This window comes from Mustela nivalis (assembly GCF_964662115.1).
Source record: "Mustela nivalis genome assembly, chromosome: 6".
Lineage (NCBI taxonomy): Eukaryota > Metazoa > Chordata > Mammalia > Carnivora > Mustelidae > Mustela > Mustela nivalis.
The window spans coordinates 126193494-126221454 of record NC_139025.1 but is presented as its reverse complement, the minus strand read 5'-3'; the positions used below and the strand labels follow the sequence as shown (position 1 = coordinate 126221454).

Genomic DNA, 27961 nt, shown 5'->3' with positions numbered 1-27961 from the left:
TGATCCAGCCTGAGGGGCCTAAGAGGGGAGCCCCAAGGCTGAACCATTAAAGGCTTGGGGGTGGTTCGATCTTTCTCATCTGAGCACAACCAGGACCCTAGTACATGGCTGGGGGAAATGTAAAATGTTGAGCCGTTGTGGACAACAGCATGGGAGTCCTCAGGAAGTTACACACTGAATGCCCATGTGATCCAGGAACGCCACCCCACAGAGGGCTGAAAACAGCTATCTACACAAAATCTTGTACCTGAATGTTAGTGACAGCCTCATTTATAACAGTTAAAGGCAGAAACCACCTGAGTGTCTGTCAACAACTGAATGGATGAACAAAGGATGGTGTATCCCTTCCATGGAATATCACTTAGCCAGGAAAAGGAATGAGGTCCTGACACGTGCTAGGACATGGGGGAACCCTGAAAACAGCATGCCAAGTGAAAGAAGCCAGGCGCAAAAGGTCACATATTGTGTGACCCCATTTAGATGCAAATGTCCGGAAACAGGCAAATCTTTACCCAGAGACAGCAGGTTTGTCTTTGGCAGGGGTTGGAGGGGGAGGGGAGAATGGGGAGTGACTGCTGAGGAATAAGCATGAGCTCTCCCTTTAGGGGGATGAAAATACTCTGGAACCAAATAGAGGTGCTTGCACAACCCTGCACTAAATGTCGCCAAACCCTACACATTAAAATGATCAAAATAGTCGATTTTATTTTATGTGTATATATCGCTACAGTTTAAAAATAATGTGGATAGGTATCTGGGTGGCTCAGCTGGTTAAGCATCTGACTCTTGACTTCGGCTGGGGTCCCAGCAGGGAATCCACTGAAGTATTTCTCTCCCTCTCCCTCTGCCCCTCCCTTGCTCTTGCGTGTGCTCTCTCTCTCTCTCTCTCCAATAGATAAATAAATCTTTAAAAGTTATTTTTAAACAATGTGGAAAGAATGAATAACCAGAGCCCTTTAAGAACCTAAGACTTACCACCCCTACCTGTAATACTCACTTTAGTTTAGCTGAAGGTCACCCACCAGCTTGTGGAGGACTAAGCCTCTCCTTGGACACAAAGGCCAAGGGAAGGAGGTGGGTTGTCCAGGTGGCACAGAGGCTCTTCCCTCCCAGTCACCTGCATCACACATCAGAGTATTACACTTGGATTCAGTTGTGGAAAAGAAGGGGGTTCCAACTCTTTTTTTTTTTTAAAGATTTTATTTATTTATTTGACAGAGAGAGATCACAAGTAGACAGAGAGGCAGGCAGAGAGAGAGAGAGGGAAGCAAGCTCACTGCTGAGCAGAGAGCCCAATGCAGGACTTGATCCCAGGACCCCGAGATCATGACCTGAGCCGGAGGCAGCAGCTTAACCCACTGAGCCACCCAGGCACCCAAGGGAGTTCCAACTCTTTTTTTTTTTTTTAAGATTTTATTTATTTATTTGACAGAAAGATCACAAGTAGGCAGAGAGGCAGCCAGAGAGAGGGGGAAGCAGGCTCCCTGCTGAGCAGAAAGCCTGATGCGGGGCTTGATCCCGGAACCCTGAGATCATGACCTGAGTTGAAGGCAGAGGCTTAACCCACTGGGCCACCCAGGCATCCCGGGGGTTCCAATTATTAAAGAAAAGCATGCTATGGAACTAAGGAGTCTTCCATTTGGTTTGGTTCGGTTCTCAAAGGAAGAAACCGACACCACCCCCTTTCTAAATCTGTGGCTGGGGAGCCAACATGGCCGCCTCTCCCACAGGTTCCACAGGTTGGCAGCAAACACGGGCATCTTTTCCCATCCTGCCAACTTAAAGGTGAGAAGCCTTGTGTGAGCAGAGTTTAATGACAGCAGCTCTCCAGAGCAGAAGAATGGTCTCTTGGCCTTGTGGCAGGCTCTTGCATTCTCCTGGGAGACCTGAGGCCCCTCCCACCTAGTCTAGAGCCCAGCACTCACATTCTGGGAAAGCTAGCTTGACATCTGAAAAATGAAGGCAACGAAGGTGCATAAGTCAAAAGGAAATCAAATGATCAATACTAAGTCAATGTTAGAATTCCATTTCCTGGGGCGTTTTTCTATATTGGACTTGTAGTCATCTAAAGAGGTCGCTGTTCCCAATATGGAATTGCTGTGACCAGCTCTCTGTTCTAACATGAGGACTTCTCTCTCTTGGTCAATACTATTAGTCCTAAGTAATAAAAAACTCAATTGAACTGCCTAAACCTGTAAACACTAACACAAAGTCCTATGATTCATAATTTGAAAAATACATTTAGCCAGCTATATGTAAAGAAGATACCAATGACCCAGTTAGCTTCTACAAATCTACCCGTTCAACTTCTATGATTATATAATGTAGAATATTTGGTTTTCCTAACACTAAGGATAAGAAGAGAGAGTCGAACTAGCTGTTATTTTTAAAAATATTCTTATTTATGTATTTGAGAGAGAGACAGAGAGAGAGAACAAGCACAGGGAAAGGCAGAGGGATAAGCAGACTCCCCAACGAGTGGGGAGCCTGACACGGGGCTTGATCCTAAGACCCCAAGATCATGACCTGAGCTGAAATCAACGGTCAGCCACTTGACCGAGCAACCCAGGTGCCCCAGAACTAGCTGTTATTTTAATGATATATTTGACAATACATTTTTATTTGAATGATACCAACAAAGTAGGACCTCAACAATCTTACTTAACGATGAACAGATCCACTGCTTTGTGACCATGCACAACAGTGACCACAGGGCCAAAGGAGTGCAGTCCACTCATCTCTACTGTGACTACACCAGACTGGTTTTGATTGGCTCAGAATGTGTGTGTGTCAGGGGAGGGAGGTGTCTGATACTGGTTACATGGGCTCAGATTGGCTCGACTTGGTTTTAGATGATTCAAATTGGCTCAGGCCAATAAACGGGCCAAGAGCCCTTTTTCTTTTCCTTTTTTTTTTTTTTTTTTTTTTTTAAATATTTTATTTATTTATTTGACAGAGGGAGATCACAAGTAGGCAGAGAGGCAGGCAGAGAGAGAGGAGGAAGCAGGCTCCCTGCTGAGCAGAGAGCCCGATGTGGGACTCGATCCCAGGACCCTGAGATCATGACCTGAGCCGAAGGCAGCGGCTTAACCCACTGAGCCACCCAGGCGCCCCTTCCTTTTTTTTTTTTATAGTCATAAACATACATAAAATGTATCATTTCAACCATTTTTTAAAAGATTATTTATTTGAGAGCAAGAGAGAGCACAAGAGCAGAGTGAGGGGCAGAGGGAGAAGCAGATTCCTCGCTGAGCAGGGAGCCGGATGCAGGGCTCAATCCCAGGTCTCCAGGATCATGACCTGAGCCAAAGGCAGATGCTCAGCCAACTGACCTATCCAGGAGCCCCCCTTTCCATCATTTTTAAGTGGACAGGTAAGTAGGCATGAAATACATTCACACTGTTGTGCAACCCATTATCACTATCTACCCACAGAACTTTTCATCTTCCCTAACAGAAACTCTGCACCCATTAAACACTAACTCCCCATTCCTGCTTCCCCAGCCCCTGGCAGCCAGCATTCCACTCTCTGTCTCTCTGAATTTAATTCCTCCAGGACCCTCACATGAGGGGAATCATACAGGATTTGTCTTTTTGGGACTGGATTATTTCACTGAGCATAGTGGCCTCAAGGTGCATCCGTGTTGTGGCAGACGTCAGAATTTCCTTCCTTTTTCAGGCTGAATAATATTCCACGTAAAAGTCTTTCCTTCTGGTTTTTGTTGTTGTTGTTGTTGTTGTTGTTTAAGATTCTAGTTATTTGACTGAGAGAATGGGGGCTGGGGGAGAGAGCAGAGTAAGCAGGAGAAGAAGCAGGCTCCCCAATGAGTAGCGAGCCTGATGTGGGACCCGATCCCAGGACCCTGAGATCATGACCTGAGCCAAATGCAGACACTTTACTAATAGCCATCCAGGCACCCCCAAAATTCTTTTCTTTTGTACTTTATGACTATCAGTGTGGCACAGAAGAAAAAAGCGATGCTCCTACCAATATGGAAAAAAATTACCACACTGTGGTCTCTGAATATGGGCCAAACTGCCCATAGTTTAGATGACTTGGCATTCTTCAGATTCATTCATTTTGTTTCATTCTTCTTGGCATTTAAAAGAGGGCTGGAGATTAAATATTAGGCAAGAATAACCTTGGGCAGCAATTTCACTCCACAATATCTCTCATAAATTGCAAATTCGATTCCACAAAAAGAGCCTTGACCTGATACTGGTCTTGTTCCTGGAGCAGGTTTTAAGGACTGGTGAGTGGCTAGATCACCTGTCTTCTCTTGAAGATTAACATTCATGTTTCTTGACGTGACTAGTGTGCTATCTTCATATGCTTGGGTCCCAATAAATGAATGAATGAATGAATGAATGAATGAATGATTGAAGCAGGTGACAGACCACAGAGAGGCAGAGCTTCTATTTTCAATGACTAGGGGTCATTTCAATAAGCAGGGGTGCGTGGATGGCTCAGGTGGTTGAACACCTGACTCTTGGTTTTGGGTCAGGTCATGATCTCAGGGCTGTGACTTCAAGCCCCGTGCTGGGCTCCATGCTCAGTGCAGAGTCTGCTGGGATACTGTCTCTCCCTCTCCCCCTGCCACTCCCCCCGATCTCTCTCTTCTTCTAAGATAAACAAATCTTTAGAGAGAGAGAGAGAAAGAGAGAGAGAAAGGAAGCAGCAGCGGGAGTGATCAAAAGATCCCAGAAGCACCCAGACACCTGGCATGGGTGTGGCATGGTCCAGGTCTAAGCCTGTCTGACGAAGACACTCGGGCAGGTGAGTCTGTGTTAGCAGCATAATGGTCAAAGTCAGCAGACCCAGAAACTCTGGGAAGGAAAGTTAGGGACAGATGTCTCCCCGTTGTCACCAAGGGCTGATTTGAGGGGAAGCAAGAGGCTCAAAGGCTGAGTGGGGGGTGTTGGGGTAGGAGTAGGGCTGCACTAGGATTCAGTGTGGGCAAACAAGTCTTAAATCAGAGGCCACTTGCAAGTATCTGGGCTAAGGAAGAGGAAGGCTGGCCAAGGAGGGTGAATGGGCAACCTCCCCAAACAGTAACGTTCCTCCAGCCTTACAATGTGCCAAGCTTCTGTACCGAGCAGCAGCCCCACGTCCAGAGTCCATTTCAGGCTCGCTGACCTAACCCTTGTGGCCCGACTGCTGTCACAGCAGGACAAGGTGCCTGACTGTGGGGGCAGGTCCAGCAGTGTTTTGGCACCAAAAACGGCATATGGCATCTCAGTCAATGTCTCTTCAATGGAGATCGGAACTAGACGCAAGCCTGGACCACGTGCTCCTGACTGAAACCAGAGGAGCCAGACTGGGAGATTTTGGAAGCCCATTTCCAAACATCCTTCAGCTCCAGCAGTCTGTAACTGGGCTTGGTCTCAAGCAGAGAGAGATCAGCTTCTCTGGTATGACAGTGGAATCAGCAAACAATCCTGGACGTGGCAACTTCTGGAGTCCACCCGCGCCCTGGGGCACCATTCTGTCCCACACCTCCTTCTCGAAGTTTCTGAGATGTGCTTCATGTTCCTAAATTGCCTGTGGTGTTATCCACATAGGATTGGGAGGCAGTCTTTGTTCGCCTCCTATTACGATAGTCCCGTGACCTCTTAAGTAACTGACTAGCCTTGGCCGAGATCTGGATGCTTTGGGTTGACCACCCCATGGTGGCCACGGCTACATGGTCCCACCTCAGGAGAGGATCCCACGAGTGACATTACACGTCTCTGAATCTCATGTTCAGCCATGTGGCCTTTCTCCCTGAACAGAAGATGTTTCTAAAAATTCCTCCGCGGAGCCTTGCGCTTCCTAGGCAATGTCACGTGACAAAGCAGTTTTGTCAGCCGGCTGCGTCTCAAGCCGCTGGGACATGCGAGGGACTGTGGGAGGTGCCACAGGGGCCTGAGGACGGGAGCTGGGTGTGGGCTGACTCGCCGCCTCGGTCCGCACCCAGTCCCCTCCCGTTCCCCCAGATCTGCCCAAGACGCTCATGGCTGGCAAACGGGTGTGACTTGGGACAATGCGATTTAGTTTAAGCCCCACCCATGCTGGGCCTCCTTTCCCTGTCGGCAACTCCTTGGGTCCCTCCCTTCTTGTCCTTACAGACACTGCCCATTTACCTCCTTCGGTTCCCACATGTGACCCTGTGCACTTACAGCCCATCAGAGCAGCATGGGGGCTTCCCAGCAAGGCCTCCCTTAGCGGCCATGCTGTGTTTGGCCTTCCAGATGCCCCTGCCCCTAAGCTCCCTCCTGGCTTTCCCCTCCCAACTAATGGGCCTTCTCCCTCCCTTGTCACCATCATCATCCCACGTCCTGCCCCCCGCCCTGGCTCTCTTTCAGGGCTTTCAGCCCCCATCACAATCCCAGCCCCCAGGCCCCTCCATGTTCAGCCTCTCCTGGTTGGCTCACTTCCCAAGCCCCCCTCCAATCCCTGCAAAGACCCAGAGCCTCTCGGCTCATCACCCCTGCTGCAGCCAGTCCCTCTCCAGAGCACCCAGCCCCACCTTGACTGGGAGGTTTCTGTGTGTCTATCTCCCTCTAGAATGAGGTTTGCAGCGAGGGCTTACATCATTTTAAATCTTTGCACCCCCACTGCCTGGCACGTTGTAGGTGCCAAGACGCATGGGCTGTTGGGGAAGGAAGGCAGGTGCCAGCAGCCCAGGGAATCCGAGCGGCCTGGCTAGGGACAGTCAGCTTCGAAGGAGAGTGGGAGTTATGTGCAGAAACTCCAGATTGAGGAGAAGGCCATTTGGGATTAGTGAGAGACCGGTGGCCCAGAGCCCAGCTCATCTGCCCAGAAAGTGGAGTTCTCAATTTCCTATAGGAACGCAGTGTGGGAAACCAGAGCAGCCCTTGGAGATGTGTCAGTGTCACCTCGTTCCCCCAAAATCAGACTGCAGAGCAGAAAGGGACTGAGAATGTCCCCAAGAAGGCACGTGAGAGCTGTCTACCCTGGGTGGCCCTGCAGGGGGAGAGGGTCCACCCGAGGAAGGCCTGCAGAGGGGAGAGCCCGCAGACACCTCGGAGCGGCCCCTCCTTCACTGGGCACCTCTAGCCTTTCAGCTCTCGGGCCACACACACCCGCCCTGCCTCCACTGTGTCTCTGGCTTCCGCCCTCCCCTGACGGCCTTCCAGAAGTCAGTGATGCCAACCTGCTCGGGGGTGTCCCCAGCTCTGCACAGCTTGGCCCTGCACCCAAACTGTTTGCAGAGCCTCCCCCAGCAGCCTCCCTCACATCCTGAAAAAGGCTCGCCAGACCTGAAATCATCACTGTCACCATTGGGGCAAGCGTTCCATGCACCTGACATCTACTGCAGACTCCGATCCACACCAACGCTGCTCCCCAAAGCCCCAGGGGATAGGCAGTGAGTGGTAAGTGCATATCACGTGTCCAACATGTTCCAGAACTGGGAGCTGGGGCAGCAGGATGGGCTCCAGGCTTCCTAGCTCTCCTAACCACTGCACCTTACTCTCTCTTCAAGGCCTAGAGGTGGGGACATTTCTGTCTGGATTATCGTTAGTGGAAGGACTCTACATGATTTTCTTAGACAACAAAACAGTGTTTTAGAGACCCTGGCTTTAACTAGATTTTAAAAGCGCTGAAGCAATCCCAGGATCCTGGTGAATAAGCTGGTCTGTGACAACAATGGCCACCAGCAGTCATGTGTCTTCAAGAGGCTTCACAGAAGTCAAATAAGGCCTTTGTGCTCACTCAACAAACAGCCCCAGAGAGATCAAATTTGGGAGCCTGAACAGATCAAGCGAGGGGCTGAGAACACCAAGGCTGGAACACCCTGGATTTTGTCTCTCAGGGTGGCCCCAGGAATCCGTCACGGCAGATGCTATGGGGACCCATCAAGGCACTGGGAGCACAGGAGGCTGGAGAGGGGCACGGGAGCCCCTGGGAACTCTCCCATGCCACCTCCCCAGGTGCACAAGAAAGGCAGGACCCGATGTCATGGTGGGCAGGGGAGGGGGGCTCAGGACCTGATATCACGGTGGGCAGGGGAGGGGGGCTGCCGGCAGAATCGGGGGCAGGGCTGTGGGAAGACAGAGACCACCTACACTCCATAGAAGCTCAGCAGGTGGGTGAGGACCTTCCCCTGACCAGGCTGTGCCCTCAGCTCCTGTCCCCAGGCTTTCTCCAGCTCTGTCCTAGCTTGGGACAGATTGGGACAGAATGTACCTGCTCGCACCCCAGGCACAGCGCAAGCATCAGATCCCCTTCACGCACCTGCTACCCTGTGGCATGCCAACAGAGGTTACCCAGGAGCTAGCGACCTCGGGGTATTCCTCTCAGCTCCTCAGAATGTGGTTCCCTTTTGTATAAAGCAGGTGCCCAGACTTAACTTCCTATGCCGCTGAACAGGACACACATGAGAGACACCAGCCCCGAGGTAGCGCTCACAGAGCCACTGCCCACCCTACGCCCAGGCGGGCTGAGGTCACCCACGCACCGAGCAACTTCCCTCCGTATGTGGTGCCAGCATTCCTATCACAATCTCGAAAGGTCCTCCACAAGGCAAGCCTCCACTGATTGTCAAGTCACAGCAAAGCCTTCTCCACAAGGAGCAATGACAAACGCTTGTACATCTGACGTGGTCTCAGGGCTCAGTACCTCACCTCAACTTAACTGCTATATTAAGTTGGCTATGATGCGTTGATCTTCCTTCTTTTTCTGTTGCCAGAGGGCTCTTTATAGAAAGCACTGGCTGGAAGGATGATAAACAAAAATCTCAGAAAACCCCCAATAATTGCAACAGGGGTAGGCTGTGCCGTCCAGAGTGCAGAGCTGTTCTGGGCACAGTGGCCACAGAAATCAAACACCTTGAACTAGATGTCCTGACAGGCGCCCAGCCCATGGAGGACATGAACAGGGCCAGGAATGCCTGCAGCTCCAGAAACCTCCAGAGCCCAAAGAAAGACATTTATGAGAGGGGACCCTCGGGCACAGAGCAGGTATTTTCAGAGTACCTCTTCTCAAGGTAGATGTCTCAAGGTAACACGGGAAAAAGATGGGGATCCCAAAAGAATCGGTCCAAATCAAACCTCGTCCTTGTCAAACCCAGATGCATAGTACATCACCCAGAGACTACAAGGACCCGCCATTCCAGGCCACCCCGCAAATCTGCAGAACTCTCTCGGCTGCTAAGCAAACATGTCTTACAGGAGCCTGGAGGAGCAGCCCCTGGAGCTGTACCGATGACACACCAAGTCCCCAAAGCCCACCCCTTAGCTGTGGGACCAGGGTCCCACTGAGGTCCTCCCTCGGCTCACAGCAGAGGTGGGGTGCAGGAATGGAAACTCAATCTAGATATTCGATACGAACTAGGCTGGATGAAACTCACATATTCTTCATGGCCATATGTAAAAATTAAAATACTTTGTATCAACAAATCTCAATAAAATTAAGGAAAGTGACTCATAGACCATCTCTACTTGACGACTTCGATCCACGGCCTGAGACCTCACGAAGCCAGACGTGGAGACAATTTTATGGCCTGGAAGTCTTGTTGGATACTGATCACCACATGGGTGTCAGGACATAGGCATCAAGGCCTTGTGGTTACCAAGTCAGTAAGGATAGAGTAGTAGGGGTAGCTGCTCTCTGGGAGGAAGATCGCTTGATTCATTCACCAACGGGCAGACTTAAACACTCCCTGCCCCCGAAGTCAGCATCATCTCTTCTAGAAGCCCTTCAAGGACTGCAGGGGGCGGTGGTGAGAAGCATGAATTTCGGTGCAACACAGACTATTTACCCCTTGAGCTGTGTGACCACGGGTGTGGTGCTGAGCCCACGAAAATCTCAACGGCCTCATCTGTAAAATGGGAATAACCCCCGTCTCTACCTCTCCTGAATGTTCCAGCACTCACTGAGATTGTCCACACGAAGTCCGGAGCCCCGTGCTGGCCAAGACCACCGACACCAGCATCACCTCCACCAACACCCACGGACTTCCACAAACGGTAGGACAAGAAACATGAACTCCTCAGAAGCTCAAGGTCCCAAGGGTGACAAAGGCAACATCTTTCCCGTCCTCAGCATTTTGGGTGGATGTTGAGTCATCCTGGGATACAGCCAAGAAGGGAGAGACCTCAGGAAATCGTGTGATTTGGCTCTCCGTCCCCGAAGATGAGCAACTTGGGCCTGTATTTTCCTGATCGGCCCTGCATGGAGGGTAAAGGGCCTGATAATCCAGATTTGGGGGGCAACACTAGGCAACGGGGGCTGGAGGTGTCTTTGTCATAGTGAGTCTGGGACTTCGCCCCATGGCACACATACAACGAAAGAGATGGGATACCTTTGCAGTAAAGCTTCTCAAACTCATTTGCCAATCAGATGCAGTGGGTTCTCCTTATTCGTGTGAGTTCTTGTCTGTAAGCCTGCTGTGATCTCCGTGTGTGTGAATACTGACCCAGCTCCGAGGAGAAATGCAGGATAAGGTTCCTGCAAAGCCTCTGGTCGTCATTTTTGTTGGCCGATCCACACATCACCTGTTTTATGTGTTTTCCTATTTAGACATTTTTTTTTTAATGTTCATTCCTCACAAGTAATTATATCCAGTATTTCTTTATAATAAAACCGGTTGCAAAGAGTCTCACACTTGCCTGACCTCGGAAAATAAGACCATAAATTTCTCGGGCTCTCGGCCTCATCACAGCGCCTTCTTGTGTTCTTTTTATTAGCGGGTCATCTCATGAACCCCCAAAGTTAGCCACTTCTCGGATGTTTCTCCACACGCTCTCCGTATTACTTTAGCACTTCTCAGAGCAACCTTGTGTACGGATCGGCGAATTTCCTCTCCCTCTCTCTGGCTGCACCATATTGTTGACTCGTGGCCAACAGCTCTGCAACTCACACCTACATGAATTATTGAACACAGCGTATTTTCTCCATAAGGCACATCACAGCCTTCTCGTGCTCAGAAGCATCAGACAGCACGCCAGCACTGCACGTGGAGGTCATTGCGTCATCCCACAGAGCACACAAAAATGCAACAAACAAACAAACAAACAAAAATCCTGGCACTACAAGGATCACGGACAGGACACCTGCTCGCAATGTGAGAGCTGAGACAAGAAGGCAAAGGGTCTCCTTGTTCACACGCGGCTGAGGTCGTGCACGCTGAGGGCCTCGCACGTCTCTGCCTCTCTGCGCATGCCCACGAATGCTCACAACGGTGCGACGAGAACTGATTTGAAGCTCACACAAGTAAATGATAGCGAGGAGGCCGGGTCACGGGTAATGGAATCCACGAATAACAAGGATCTGCCTGGCTTTGTTTACAGAACACATCTTACAGGATGCTTTGGGAAATCCTGTCAGGTAGTTCGCCTCTTTGATTTGAAAACACTCAGCGATAGAATTCAGCCCTGCCACGTGGCAAAATATATATATATATATTTTTTGCTTCTGTTCTCCAAATTTCCCTCAATAAGCATGCACTGCTTTGAAATAGTTCTTTCTTCCGTAAAAAAACACTCACACACAGACCCTTGTCCCCCACCATCCCATCCTGTCTTTTTGCAACTAGAGCCTATCTCATATGGGTTCTCTCATAATAGTGCCCCCTCCCCACCCAGTATAGATGTCCTGGTCTCCCCAGCATCATGCAGGGGAGAGGTCCGCCTGCAAACCAGAACCTTTACAAAAGGAAACATGCTGGGCGCCTGGGTGGCTCAGTGGGTTAAGCCTCTGCCTTCGGCTCAGGTCATGATCTCAGGGTCCTAGGATCAAGCCCTGCATCGGGCTCTCTGCTTGGTGGGGGCCTGCTTCCTTCTCTCTCTCTGCCTGCCTCTCTGCCTACTTGTGATCTCTCTCTCGCGTTCAGATAAATAAATAAATAAAGGAAACATACTGAAGGAAATATCTGTAGCAATAACTAACATCTAGGGGCATCTGGGTGGCTCAGTGGGTTAAGCCTCTGTCTTCAGCTCAGGTCATGATCTCAGGGTCCTGGGATCAAGCCCCACATCGGGCTCTCCGCTCAGCAGGGAGCCTGCTTCCCGTCCCCGCCCCCGCCCCGCTCTGCCTGCCTCTCTGCCTACTTGTGATCTCTCTCTCTGTCAAATAAATAAATAAATAATCTTTTTAAAAAAAATAAGTAACATCTAGAGCACACAAAGTACTCCTGGGAAATAGAAAATCATCCAGACCTCCCAAAAATAAAGGGCATACATCGAACATTCATAGAAAAGGAGAAATAAGGAGGCAAGACAAATATGGGGAGATGGTCAATGTTCATGTCCACTCCAGGAATTTATCTCCACGTAATAAACCAGCAGGAAAACTTGGAAGGAGATGTCCTCGGAGGTCTGATGCATAGAAGACAAAGCCATGTGCAACCTGCAGGGTCAGGAGCAGGGTCTGTGCAGACGAATGAATGAGATGGCACATGGCCTGAATGCGACACGCAAAGGTCAGTAAAAATGATGATGAAAATTACACGGTAACACGGGAAAATACTTGCAAGTGTCAGGTTCTGAGAGGAGGGTGGCAAAATCATGTCTGGACTACAGTGATAGCCACGTATGCTATTCATGGTCAGTGCTGGAGTCTGAAGGCGAACACAGGGAAACAGAAAGAGCTCATCTGGGAGGGCGGTGGGAGCCACGGTGGGAACTTTCTCCATATTCCCATTTCTAATTCCACTGTGGCATTGTCCATGCAAGGATGAAATAAAATGCTACACAATATTCTTCAGAGGGGCCACGACATAACTTTTCCAGCTTTAAAAGAAATGTCAGAGAGAAGAGGGCCACTCTGCTGTGCAGTTTCCCCCCAGTGGAAGCCTCCTGCGGTAGGCTGCTGGCGCACAGACTGAGCTTCTGGAAGGAGGCTCTAGGAAGCCAGTACTAGCCTTTCTCCTTTAGCTTTTTGGTTTTATTTACCATAGCCTTATGGTTAATAAGCAGATGGCCCAAGGAAAGGCCAGCATGGGACTCATGTACTCTGGAAGCCCGTTTGAGGCCCCTCTTTGGTTGGCTCCAACTGCACAGCCTGGCGGTCCCCAGCGGGAGCGGTGGGGTAAGGATGCGGGGAGTCAGGGATTCCAGGAGGAAGGTAGGCTGAGATCTGAAGCAAGGAGTCCCCATGTTTCCCACTGTACCTCCTGCTTCACACAATCTTGCTTTCAAGATGATCCTATCACAGTGGCTGTTTTGGGTCAAGTTTCAAAAGGCTCCTCATCTGGAGAAGGGGTCACTTGGGTCTATGAGATGTCGAGACCCAGGTCACGTGATGTTCGCTCAGCTGTGGCAGAGCCCTCCAAAGGAGTCCTCGGACCCCATGTTCATCCAGGACCCTTGTCAGCCCTAAGCTGGGAATCACCAGGCAGCCTTTCTCTTTGAAAGAAGTCATTTACCAATGCATAAGTAAAATCAAAAATAGCTATGCAATAATTAACCCATCTAAATGAGCTTTTCCTGTATCTTGAATAAGAGCATTTGCTTTGAGGAGACACTCTATTTAGGGAGAGAAGTTACCCACTCCTCCCCTCAGTGCCCCCACCCTTCATGCTCTAAAGATTATGTTCTCTTGACAAGAACTTTGTCAGGGAAGTTGCCACAACAAAGCATAGTATGTCACCCACCCCGGGCAGCCCCCCGTGAGTTCCCTGTGGGGTCATAGCCGTTGTTGGGCCATGAGTCCAACTCCGCCAAAGTGAAGATGGCCAGCGACACTTTGGCCCAAAGCCCAGACCTCTGCCCTGAGCTACCCACCCTTGGAGGAAGCTCCCCAAGTCCACTGGTGCAACAGCAGTTTCTCTACAACCCAACGCCCCCCGTGCAGGCACAGTTGCCCTGAGTTCCAGGAACACCTGTCAGTGAAGTCAATCTACATTTAATAATCTCTAAAAAAAACAAAAGGCATCAATAAGCTAGTGCCAGAAATCTAGCAGCAAGTGAATCTGACTCATGTCCCAAAGACATGTTCTCAGCATATGTATGTGTTTTTTAAACTCATGGACTCCTCTGGGGAAAAAATAATAATAATTAAGGCTTTAAAAATATAAAAGCATTTCGCTCTCATTTGCCCACAGAATTGGCCAACAAGAAGTTCCTTTACACAAGTGCAATCATCCCATCTTCTTTATATGTTCACGGAGGGTTTTTTTTTTTTTTTCTTGAAAAGCAGCTTTTCAAAGGCAGCTATTAGAAGACACACTCACTTTGATATCATTAAAAGGAATACAGTCATGCTTAAATCCACTGGCCGCATCAGCAGCATTTCTTCTCCGCCCCTTAGTCAAACCTTCTCATAATAATTTTCAAAATGGTTATTTATAGTTAATAGCCCATAAGGCCAAGCCCCTGAGCTTTTGGAAGAGTGTCACCAGGATACAGTGGCCCCTGTGACATGTGCTCAGGTCACTGTCCCTTGTCACTGGCTGCAGGACCCTGCACGAGCCAGCAGGCCACATCCTCACCAACGTCCTGACGGCCTGAAGAAACCAGCTGGTGGGGGGATGGTAGTGACACAGACCACCCCCAACCCTGAGCAGACCCAGGGCACGCAGGCTAGAGACCCTAGCAGGAGGCCTACTGGCCCCCTACTGGGAGGGGGGCATCTTCGGGATGGCACTAGAACATCCACACACCTGCCAAGTAATGGACCAGATGAAGAATTAAATGCATATTTGAACTATGGGCTTTGGCGATCACATGGGTGACAGGAGAGCATCCTTTACTCTCTAGGCCCCTCTGCCCACCCCCACTCCCATCCCTGGGGATAACCAGCATCCTACCTGCTCTTGGGGCCACTTTGGCCTCTCCTCTGGAGTCCTGGACTTGGACTTGAAGCCTCTCTGGGGGTCTCCGGAGTGCTTGGCCTCCGGAGGGAGGTTCAGTGTCTTGGGCCTTCCCTCGTGTCTGCTAGGGCCGTGGCTGGCCTCGCTGAGCGGACTAGCCTCTGTGGAGTCCCCAGGCCCCGGCTCAGGCCCCCGCACCAGTGCGTGCTCAGGGCTGGCCTCCCCGGCACTGGTGATGCTGGTCATGCTCAGGCTCATCTTGATCTCAGCCACGATCTGGTCGATGTCCTCCTCCTGGTCCTCCAGGTCCCCGTCCCCACGCCTCGGGCGATAAGGGGAGGCGCTGCCCGCGTTCCCGTTGGCCTCTGGGGGGTAGTCGTCCTCATAGCCCTCTTCACTGGGGCAGTAGTGGACACCTTCTTCCTGGTCCTGGGCCTCCAGAACAGAGGCCTCGTCCTCCGGGATGGGGAGGTGGCTGTCCCGGTAGTCTGGGCTGCCTTCGTCCCCATGGCCATGCGGGTGGGGGCCTGCCGAGTCTGTCCACTCCTCCACTGCCTCCTGGCACTCATCCGTCTCCAGGTGGCGTGTGCCGTGGGCCAGGTACCCCTCCCCATTGCAGTCCGTGCCCTCCAGGTAGCTGTCGTCCTCCGGGCAGTAGCGGATGTAGTAGGTGATGCCCTCCTCCTCCTCGGGGAGACCCTCATCATAATCCTCCTCCTCGGAGGTGTTGTTCACGTAGTCCGAGCTGGAGTCCCCATCGGGGCTGTGGTCGGGGCACCCCTGGTCCGGGGGCGTGGGGCTCTCAGGCCGCAGGGTGGCCAGCTCCAGGCCCTTGGGCACGTACTCCTCCAGGGGCAGCTCTGTGTCCTCGCTCTCTGGCTCCTGGCCGTGGGGGATGGGGCCCGGCCTCGCCCTGTGGTCCAGCATGCTGCTCGCCGTGCTCTGACGCTTCCGGTTGGCCATGGCGGACACTCACACAGCCATGGTCACCTGCAGGCAGCCACTGTGGGGAGGAATGTTGGAGAGGACAGTGAGAACCCCGCCAAGCATGGCCACCCCAAGAATCGTGTCGGGCCATGGGCTGCCAGCCACATGGGACCCACTGGAGGGTTTGGCCACCATGTTGTTTAATGGCAATGGTAAGACACATCTGTTCCGATAATGCAACATCCCCACCACAGCTGTGCACGTCCACGTCAAAGAGAAGAGAGGACGTGCAGGGCTGGAGGGAAAGGAGCAGAGGCGAGGCACCTGCCATTCACTGGGAAGACTGCCTCTCTCCCACAATCTCACCAGCTCATTTAGGACTTCTTGAAAATGTTCACCCAGCTTCGGTCATCAGATCAAGTTATTTGTTCTTGAAAAAGAGAGAGAGAGAGAGAGAGAGAGAGAGAGAGAGAGAAGCTTGCATTCAGAAGACATAATGAGGTCTGATAAGGAGGTACGCTAAGTTCCAAGTCTATATCCTCAAGGCTCCCCAAAGGCCCACTCAAGTTCCCTCCCCTATCAGCTTGTCTTGCCCTCCCCAGTACAAAGAAGCCTCTCTTTCCTCCTCCCTCTCAAACAGATTCCCTCAGTGACCACAGTTGCAAGGACCTGTCCAGGCCAAGCACCATACAGAGAAGCTGAACCTGAGCTCTAGCCTCATGAGCTCAGCAGGGTGAGGGCACAGAAGAGGAACACAAGGAGGAGGACAGTGCCTGTCTGACCACAGAGAGAAGGGGAGCACCCAGGAGAGGGCAGAGGGTGTGGCTGCAGCTTGCAGAAGGTGGGTTGTGGTATCACAGGGCACCTCAAAGACCCTGTGCATCCAAACTGGAGAAGTCCTTACCCAACCACCCAGGACTCTGCATTTTTATCCCATAAACCATGCAGAGTCATCGGGCAAATTTCAGCAGGTGTGTGACACACAGGATTTCTCTTTTAGCCTCATCTGTCTGAACCCAGCATAGAAGAGATGCAGGAAGAGAGGCAGTGAAAAGTCTATTCCTTGTCCATGCTCTAGGGCAAGTGAGGGACTGGCATCAGGCATCAAGGCATAGAGGATATTCAAACAGTTGGTTAACATTTTGTTTCTCCAGCTGAGTGGTTACCCAGGTATTTGCTTTGTTCTTTTTTTAAGATTTTATTTATTTAAGAGAGAGACAGAGAGCATGAGAAGGGGGAGAGTCAGAGGGAGAAGACGACTCCCCACTGAGCAGAGAGCCTGATGCGATCCCAAGACTCCAGGATCATGACCTGAGCCAAAGGCAGATGCTTAACCTACTAAGCCACCCAGGCTCCCCTGTTTGCTTTATTCTTCAAATTGTACTTTTACATTACATACGTCTTGTTTTTGTCTCCATCACAGTTCATTTATTCTTTAAAAACTTATTCCTGTGCCCAGAGAGAAGAAATGAGAGCCTGTGCCCGTGAAAACGTTGACAAGGTTAGATTTCATGATATGTATATTTTATCACAATGAAAACTTGTTTTTAAAGAAATGAGGGCTTAAACTAAAGCAGCAGGAATGAAAGAGGAGACATGGCTCAGGGAGTATTCAGGCAGTGGAAGCAGCGGGCTCAGCAGGAGTAGAGAATGAGTGGAGGTCGGAGACATGGGCTCTCATGGCAGTTCTGACCCAGGCGCTACATTTTCTTTCTTTCACCGTATCTCCCCAGGAAAGTCCTAAACTAAAAACCCTTTGTGCTTTGTACTCCCCAGAACACCCACACAGCATTTTGCTTATAGTGGTGTCCTAAATGCATTTTGCTGTGACACTGGGTTTACCAGATGGCTGGTCACAGCATTGTGCATATTCCCAAAAGAATGGAGGAGACAATTATTTCATCCATCCAGACACTCAAGAGTGTGTGCACCATTACTGGCTGAGCCACATGCTTCCAACATGTGAATCAGTCCAAGGAAGTTTCCTTTACAAGGGGCTCATGAACAGCTATGTCCTAATAGAATCATTAGATGCTGAGAGATGCACAGTGTTTCCTCTCCAGAGCATTCCAAAGAATAGCAAGATACCCCACCCTAGTAATATTATCACTGAGATGGAACCCATAGAGTCTGAATGTCCTCACAGGTTACCCCATCCCCAAACCCCAAAACTGATTCCAGAGATATATTCCCAGGTAGGAATCAAGGGGCACAATGGTCACTAAAGCACAGGTGCCCATAGGGTGCATCCAAGGTTCTGACCTGCCTCACAGCCACTTACCATTTTACAACAGATCTCTTATTTTTACAGAGGATAGCTAATGCCCGGGACACTGACTGACAGAACCTGGCAGTCACCTTCTTGTGGGCACATTCTCTAGTAACGACATTCCCCCAAATGGTCCCAAAGCATGCATTGAATGCAGTGGCAGAAAGAAAGCCAAACTCCCACACCTCGAGATCAGGATGGTCGAAGGCAAATGGGCCTGGCAGTTAGTTGCACCTCAACACTCGGCTAGGAGTGACACTATCCCTACGACGTCTCTGTTCCTCTTCAGGCCATGCACACTCCATGTTTCTACACGCTTGTCAAAGAACAAACTCAGGTACACAGGACTTCTTGACTTCAAATTCCAGCTTAAATTCAAATTCTGTCATTTGAGGGAAAAAAATTACATGCATACCTAGATACACATACACCCATACCTACACATCACGCCCTCCAGACCAATCTAAAGGACTAAAGTGCATATATGACAGCCACATGAAACAGTCCCTGGTCCTATAAATGAGTCACACAAAACAACCTATAAAGTAAGGCTATCCCAGAGAAACTTTGACCTGATGATTCTTAAGTTCATGTGGAAGAATCCACACGTGAATATAGCTGAGAAAGATCTAAAAATGAGAGCAATGAAGGAGACCTTGCCTCATCAAGTATATAAATAGACTCTGAAGTCATGGTAATTAAAATGGCATGGTATTGTTGCCAGACAGAGAGCAGTGGCACAAACTAGAGAATCCCAGAAACAGGTCTGTGTTTACATAGTTTTATCCATAAAATGTAGTTCTCCTGGGACTGAGGAGTTTCCGAAGACACAGAACTTTCAGTGCTAAAACCAGAATGGGTGGTCACCCTAAGGCAGGTGGAAAAAGTTCGAATTCACTGACAGGTATGGGGATCATTGGCTGATCTAGTGGTTCTAAAACTTTGCTGCACGCTGGGATCACCTGGTGGTATGGGTCTTTACAAGTGCTGATGCCTGGCATTCCAAGTTCACTGGTATGAGGTATGAACTGGCCTCAAGACATTTAACGTGTCTGTTCACATCTTCTTCCCATTTTTTGACATACAAATGGCTAACAAACACATGAAAAAATGTTCATCAACATTAGCCATCAGGGAGATTCAAATCAAAACCACATTGAGATACCACCTTACACCACTTAGAATGGCCAAAATTAACAAGACAGGAAACAACATGTATTGGAGAGGATGTGGAGAAAGGGGAACCCTCTTACACTGGTGGTGGGAATGCAAGTTGGTGTAGCCACTTTGGAAAACAGTGTGGAGATTCCTTAAGAAATTAAAAATAGAGCTTCCCTATGACCCTGCAATTGCACTCCTGGGTATTTACCCCAAAGATACAGATGCAGTGAAAAGAAGGGCCATCTTACCCTAATGTTCATAGCAGCCATGGCCACAATTGCCAGACTGTGGAAAGAGCCAAGATGCCCTTCAAATGATGAATGGATAAAGAAGATATGGTAGGTATACACAATGGAATATTACGCAGCCATCAGAAAGGATGAATACCACCTTTTGTATCAACATGGACGGCACAGGAGAAGATTATGCTGAGTGACATAAGTCAAGCAGAGAGTCAATTATCATATGGTTTCACTTACTTGTGGAGCACGAGGAATAACATGGAGGACATTAGCAGAAGGAAAGGAAAAGTGAATGGGGGTAAATCGGAGGGGGAGACGAAGTACGAGAGATTGTGGACTCTGAGAAACAAACAGGGTTTTGGAGGAGAGGAGGGTGGGGGATGGGCGAGCCTGGTGGTGGGTATTATGGAGGGTACATATTGCATGGAGCACTAAGTGTGATGCATAAACAATAAATCTTGGGAACAATGAAAAATAAAATAAATTAAAATTTTTAAAAATATTTTTTAATGTAGAGCAAAATCTGAAACCCACTGGGCTAACCATTGAGGAGAAAACAAAGTTGCTTCCTACCTTATGGTATATACTTTCCAGATAGAATAGATTTTTAAATGTAAAGAATCAAGGTTTCCAGAGCATGTGGCTAGTTTTGCTTTCTTCAAGGGAAAATGGCCCCTCCCCTAGGAAATCTGGAACTCATGGTCCTAGGGATGGGGTGCAGCTCACAGACCCAGGGTGTTTCAGAGAAAGCACTTATGTCCCGTGGCTTTGGGAGGTGTGGACATTTTCCCTCGAAGCAGCACAGTCAGAGGAGGACTGTCCATATTTTACAAATAGAGGAGCTCTGGGGGCCTGGGTGGCTCAGTTGGTTAAGCGTCTGCCTTCAGCTTGGGTCATGATCAGCCTGGGATGGAGTTCCGAGTCGGGTTCCCTAATTAGCAGGGAGTCTGCTTCTGCCTTTCCCTCTGCCTGCTGCTCCCTCTGCTTGGGTTCTCTCTCTCTCTCTCTGGCAGATAAATACACAAAAAACCTTTGAAAAAAAAAGAAAACAAATCAGGAGCCTCCTTTCTCACATGTCAATGACAAGATTTAGATGGTCAAACCTACTGCTGCCAACTCACCAGAAAAATCATTCTCCCCCCAAACCTTCTAGCCCCGTACAATGAGAAGTTTTTCTACATACAACACTGAGCCTTTCACTCAAGAAATAGCTCCTCATTTATTCAAGTATTAAATGTCTCTCAACAGCATTACAGGATACTTCATAGAGAGTTTATTCTTAGAAAAAAAAATATATATATGTATATATATATATACATATATATATATGTATATATATATATATAATTTTGTGGCTGTGTGTCTCCCATTACATGTTTACCTGGCTATTGCTGGCACATAGAAAAAAAATCCGTACAAGCTTGTAAAAGTCCATTTTTAAATTCTAATAACTTTGAGCTGGTAAATGTTGTTCTTTTCATTTTCAGCATTTGATCACCTTGTCTGACTGCACTGCCCTGGGCTTCTACTACACAGTTAAGTGATGAAAGTGACATCCTTGACTTATTCCTAATGGCAACAAAACGGTCTTTACTTCTTAGCAGGTTTGGTCCAGGGTGAAGCATGGTTGGCACTCACCTCAGTCACAAAATTTAAAAGGGCATCAACAAACTCAGAAATCAAAGCAGAGAATTATTTTTTAAGAAAGAGTTGGGAGGGGGCTCCTGCGTGGCTCAGTGGGTTAAAGCCTCTGCCTTCAGCTCAGGTCATGATCTCAGGGTCCTGGGATCGAGCCCTGCTCCCTCCTCTCAATCTCTCTCTCTCTCTGCCTGCCTCTCTGCCTACTTGTAATTTGTCTGTAAAGCAAATAAATAAAATTAAAAAAAAAAAAAGGGAGATGGGAGGAGGGGCAGAGGAAGAGGGAGGCTCTTAAGCATGCTCTATGCCCAGCATGGAGCCCAACGTGGGGCTAGATCTCACCACCCTGAGATCATGAACTGAGCCAAAATTGAGTCAGATACTTAACTGACTGAGCCACCCAGGTGCCCCAAACAGTGAATATTTAAATGCAACACTTTAAAAAATAAAAATCAATGCAAGAATAGATGGTAACAAAATACTGAAGCTTTAAGTAAAGACAAGATCAGTATTATTGACTTTTCTTTTGTCTCAGGTTCCCATGGGGCTCTGGATGGACATTGTGAATGATCCTATTTTTTAAAAACGTTTTCACCATTAAATACAATGCTAGTTGTTGGCTTGTTTAGAGTTTAATAGTGTGGACCTTCTGATTTGGTTCTCTTCTCCATGGATATAGATGGAAAGGGACCCACAGCAGAACCCTGGGCAGCAGGGAGCCACATCTTTAAAGGTTTGCAGAATTACATTTAACCTATAGGGGCACTCTGTATATAAGAGAAAGAGCCCTTCTATTACAGATGAAGACAGAAGGTCCTGTTTAAATTCAGACCTCCATTTACTGTCAGGCCTTGGGCAAGATATTTAACAGAGGGATGGCCTTCTGCCCTCAGTAAATTGGAAATGATAGCACCTGCCTTCAGGGCTTGACGTGGGTTAAATAGAGGAAAAACCCATGCAGACCTCAACTCTATAATTTTTTTTTTTCTACAACGTACAGGGAGTCGAGAAAAATTTTAAATGAAATTCGAAGAGAGAGAATGCCTGACTAGGTGCGTGTCTTAGATGAGAATCTACATTCCCTTTGATGGGAACTCTGCCAACACAGGTAGATAGTGCTGGGGCCCTATATGTGCATCTCTGCAATGGGATAGGGGTACATCTAGGTGGGAATGCAGGGCAGGCAGAGGTCTTGGGGAAAGCTAAGAATTGCTCCCCCAGTAGGAGAAGAAAAAAAGAAACAAGATAGGATTGGGAGAGAGACAAACCATAAGTGACTCTTAATCTCACAAAACAAACTGAGGGTTGCTGGGGGGAAAGGGGTTGTGGACATTGGGGAGGGTATGTGCTATGGTGAGTGCTGTGAAGTGTGTAAACCTGGCGATTCACAGACCTGTACCCCTGGGGATAAAAATATATTATATGTTTATAAAAAATAAAAAAAATAAAAAATTTAAAAAAATTAAAAGAATTGCTCCCCAAAAGCAGGGGTTCACTCACTTTGATGCGTGCAAGGCCCATCCAGGGAGCATGCAGGTTCGTGGACCCAAGATTCTGAAGTGGTGGTGAGCCAAAAGCCAGGTCTAGAGCTGCAGGGGATTCTGATTTAAGAGGCTCTAGGACTGTACTTGAAACTCTGCCCTAAATAGATGCTCAGAGAGGTTCCAGGGGCTTCCCACTAACTACAGAATGGGTATGACCTCCTTGCCAAGAAACATAAGACCCTTCCCTAGATGCCCAGACCATCGTATTCCATACCTTTTCTCCCTATCCCTTTCAGAGATCTAGGTCCTCGGTCACCTATACTCCCAGCAGGACATAGGTGAGTGGCCTGGGCACACAAGGGCTATTCAGAGAACAGCAGACACTTCCCACATCAGTAAGTGTGGTGAGGTCAAAGGGTGGGGAGAAGGATAGATGAGGCAAAAATATTGGTGGACCAACCCAAAACTGCTAGAACTCATACAGAAATTCAGTAAAGTGGCAGGATATAAAATCAATACAGAAAAATCAGTTGCATTCCTATACACCAACAACAAGACAGAAGAAAGAGAAATTAAGGAGTCAGTCCCATTTACAATTGTGCCCAAAGTCATAAGGTACCTAGGAATAAATCTAACCAAAGAGGCAAAGAATCTGTACTCAGAATACGCATGAAAGAAATTGAGGAAGACACAAAGAAATGGGAAAATGTTTCATGCTCGTGGATTGGAAGAATAAATATTGTGAAAATGGCTATGTTACCTAGAGCAATCTACACATTAAATGCAATCCTTATCAAAATACCATCAACTTTTTTCAAAAAAATGGAACAAATAATCCGAAAATTTATATGGAACCAGAAAAGACCCCCAAATAGCCAGAGGAATGTTGAAGAAGAAAACCAAAGTTGGTGGCATCACAATTCCAGACTATTACAAAGCTTGTACACAGTATGGTACTGGCACAAAAACAGACACATGGACCAATGGAACAAAATAGAGAGCCCAGAAATGGACCCTCAACCCTATGGCCAACTAATCTTCGACAAAGCAGGAAAGAATGTCCAATGGAAAAAAGATGGTCTCTTCAACAAATGGTGTTGGAAAAATTGGACAGTCACATGCAGAAAAATGACACTGCACCATTTCCTTACACCACACACAAAAACAGACTCAAATGGATGAAAGACCTCAATGTGAGACAGGAATCCATCAAAATTCTTGAGGAGAACACAGGCAGCAACCTCTCTGACCTTCCTAGGAACATCTCCAAAAGCTGGAAAACAAGGCAAAAATGAACTACTGGGACTTCATCAAGATCAAAAGCTTTTGCACAGCAAAGGAAGCAGTCAACCAAACCAAAAGACAACCGGCAGAATGGGTGAAGATATTTGCAAATGACATATCATATAAAGGGCTAGTATCCAAAATCTATAAAGAACTTATCAAACTCAACACCCAAAGAACAAATAATCCAATCAAGAAATGGGCAGAAGACATGAACAGACATTTCTGCCAAGAGAACATCCAAATGGCCAACAGACACATAAAAAAGTGCCCAGCATCACTTGGCATCAGGGAAATACAAATCAAAACCACCGTGAGATACCACCTCACACTGGTCAGAATGGCTAAAATTAAAAAGCCAAGAAATGACAAATGTTGGTGAGAATGTAGAGAATGGAGAACCCTCCTACACTGTTGGTGGGAGTGCAAGCTGGTGCAGCCACTCTGGGAAACAGCATGGAGGTTCCTCAAAAAGTTGAAAATAGAGCTACCTTACAATCCAGCAATTCATACTACTGGATATTTACCCCAAAGATACAAATATAGTGATACGAAGGGGCATGTGCACCCGAATGATTATGGCAGCAATGCTCACAACAGCCAAACTATGGAACGAGCCTAGATGTCCATAAGCAGATAAATAGATAAAGAAGATGTGAGATATAGATACACACACACCCACACATGCAGAGGAATATTATGCAGCCATCAAAAAAATAAAATCTTGCCATTTGCAACGAGGTGGATGGAACTAGAGGCTATTATGCTAAGTGAAGTAAGTCAATCAGAGAAAGACAATTATCATATGATCTCTCTGATATGAGGAATTTGAGAGGCAGGGCACGGGCTCATCAGGGGGAAGGGAGGGAAAAACGAAACAAGACAAAACCCAAGAAGGAGACAAATCATAAGAAGCTCTTAATCTCAGGAGACAAACTGAGGGTTGCTGGAGGGGAAGGGGTAGGAGGGATGGGGTGATTGGGTTATGGACATTGTGGAGGGTATGTGCTATGGTGAGTGCTGTGAATTGTGTAAGCCTGATGAATCACAGACCTGTACCCCCCCCCCCAAATAATACATTATATGTTTAAAACAAAACAAAACAAAACATTGGTAGAGCCAAGTGGTTCCTGCCAAGAAAGAGTTCCGAGTTCATAACACCCAGTGCAACTCAGCAAAGGTGCATTTGCAAGCTCAAGGGCCTAACTCACTGCCTTTGCAGCAGAGAGGCTCAGGGCTTGACAATAAAGGATTCCACATACAACACCTCAGTTACAAGCAACTTTTGCGGCACCCTTTGTGTCTGCAGGGAGGTCCCACACAGCCCTCAAATCTCACCTTCCCGGGCTGCAAGGCTCCCAGGCACCATCTCCTGGGAAGATCTGCAGTGACTTCAACGCATCCTCCTTCTGGGGGTGCAGCTGTGACAAGGGGACAGCTGCCCTGTAGGAGGCTGTGAAGAGCTTCACTCCCTGCCTTGGAAGAGGGCAGGACATGTGACTAATCTTAGCACATCATTTGTTAAGCGAATGCAGGCAGATTTTTGCACCCAGGAGGTGACTGCTTCTGAGGGCACAAGACTTCCCAGGGAGAAGGATTATGATTTGTTTTGTTGCCTATGTAACAGGGGATACAGAGAAGAAGAGACACCCCCTCACAGCTATTCTGTCCACAGATGGCTACTGTTTTTTTGTGATGTATTTCTTTCCATTCTCCTCTATACATCTCTTTTGCATGGCTGAAGTCTTGCGGTAAACACAGTGTCATGTTCCCCCCTCTTCTTTTAACATAATAGAATAAGCAGTAGGAACTCTCTTTGATTTTAATAGCTACATAGTATTTCCTGGCCCAATGGACATAATCTAACCATTCCCTATTGACACATGGATTGTGTCCTATTTTTGCACACTAAATAACATCCTGACGCTCCCCTGGAAATCAACTCTAGGCCTTCTACCCCTTTCCAGGGCTTTTATCCAGGGCCCTTTAAACTTTCTTTCAATCCAAGATCCAGGTGCTCAGAAAAGCCCCTGGACGGCGGTGGCCAAGAGAGAGTTAAGCACTCCTACACCGGTGGTGCTGAGAAGCTTTGCATGCGAGCCTGTGAGCAAACATACTGAGGTCCCCTGCTTCTGATTAATCATATTAAAGATAAATCCTTCACAACAGACCATCTGGAAAGCAATTCAAATGTACAGAAGAAACACGATTACCTACTATGCATCCAAGAAAATGAAAATGAGGCCCTGTGTCCAGACTCAATTAATTCTAGAACAGCACATAAATCAATAGTAAATGCGGCCCCTGACTCAGGGCTCAGCAGTCTCCTCCTGAAACATCCTAATGAGATGTGGGAAATAAAGGCTCATTGTCAACAATCAAGAGCCCCAGTGTCCTTATTCTAAATCACATTTTTCTTCTGCATGGGAAAACAGCATAAGCCAGCTCTTAGAAGGGCTGGTAATAGAGCAGCCCAAGATGAGAAGGAGAGATTTGGTGGCCATCTACAGGCAAGGTAAGAACATCATCATACAAATGAGATATGTACTCAACCAGATTGCTACTGTCCATGATCATGTTCCTCAGTTCTGTCCTTGTTGTAGAGATAATACTCTTTTTTTCCTTTCAGATATAATTTAGGTGCTCTGACCACACACAGTTTGGGCTTACATGGTCCTGGAGTACACCTGTATACTCAGCTAGAGCATCCCAGACAAAAGTCGTTAAGTAGTTTGCTCCAAGATCAAACAACCAAAGACTCTGAAGGGACATTAATAATCTCCCCCAAACCAGGCTGAGTTTCAACACAAGACACTAGCTTAGCTCACAGAGGGATATGCTTCTCTTTGGAAAATGAAAGGGAAAAAAAAAAGGCAAAAATGTTGAGCGCACTCCAAACCTTCCATAACAGGGTCTTGGTTAAGCCAGTGTCAGCACATTCACAAGACAATTATGCAGCGACTAAAATATTTACAAAGAGTTTATCACATAAAGTGCGTTGTTATAATTTATTCACAACCAAATAAACATAGAATAAACTGTGAAGAACTACATTAAAACACCAGTAAGGGTTTCCTTTGGGTAACAATAATGTTATTTACTTCCCTTCCTTCTTCATTTCTGCATATGGTATTTCTACAGACAAGTAACATAAAAACAAAAACAAAAACAAACAAACAAACAAAAAAACAAGTGCCAGGGAGGGTAAGCCCTCTGCAGCCACACCTGCCCAGGGACGCTTCTGCATAGAAAGGACATAAGTGTCAGCATCTCTTGAAAGGGTCCTGGGATAGGATTTTTTCTATCTGGGGTTCCAATATGCCTGCGTATCTGCCCACTGAATCTTCATCTCAGAATAAGCAAGGGGAATGATTTGACCCTGAAATACAATTTAAAAATGCTATCAGCCCTTCAGCAATAGCAAGTCCCCAGGAACTGATACTTGTAATGGCATCTACACCTGAAACCAACATTCATCAATGAAAGTATCATACTTGTGGTCCAGCAGATGCTTGCTCTTCTTACTAGTTATCCCTAACTGCAAGAAGTGAACTTTCACCCACAAGAACTCCTGGAGATATTGGCAGCTTACCAAATTCAGTGCCTGTTCCCACTTGCCTCCTGGAGGAAATCAAGGATCCACAAATCAATCCCTATCAAAATACCATCAACATTTTTTCACAGAGCTGGAACAAATCTTAAAACTTGTAGGGAACCAGAAAAGACCCCCAAAACACAGAGGAATGTTGAAAAAGAAAACCAAAGTGGGTGGCATCACAATTCCAGACTTCAAGCTCTATTACAAAGCTCTCATCATCAACACAGTATGGTACTGGCACAAAAACAGACACATAGATCAGTGGAACAGAATAGAGAGCCTGGAAATGGACCCTCAACTCTATGGTCAACTAATCTTTGACAAAGTAGGATAGAATGTCCAATGGGAAAAAGACAGTCTCTTCAACAAACGGTTTTGGGAAAATTGAACAGCCATGTGTAGAAGAATGAAACTGGACCATTTTCTTGCACCACACACCAAAAGACTCAAAACGGATGAAAGACCTCAATGTGAGACAGGAATCCATCAAAATCCTTGAGGAGAACACAGGCAGCAACCTCTTTGACCTCACCACAGCAAATTCTTACTAGGCATATCTCCAAAGGGAAGCAAAAGCAAAAATGAACTATTGGGAATTCATCA

At 47.7% G+C, this 27961-nt stretch overlaps 1 protein-coding gene across 7 annotated transcripts in view; it reads right to left on the bottom strand.

Moving 5' to 3' along the window:
* APBA2 (amyloid beta precursor protein binding family A member 2) overlaps window positions 1-27961 on the bottom strand; it is a 243355-nt gene that overhangs the window by 55060 nt on the left and 160334 nt on the right. For all 7 annotated transcript variants that reach the window (XM_082736650.1, XM_082736649.1, XM_082736648.1 and 4 more), the window contains one exon: window positions 14753-15758. In XM_082736650.1, coding sequence (XP_082592776.1) covers window positions 14753-15718 — 966 coding nt within the window. In that variant the 5' untranslated portion in view covers window positions 15719-15758. The remainder of the gene's footprint in view (window positions 1-14752; window positions 15759-27961) is intronic.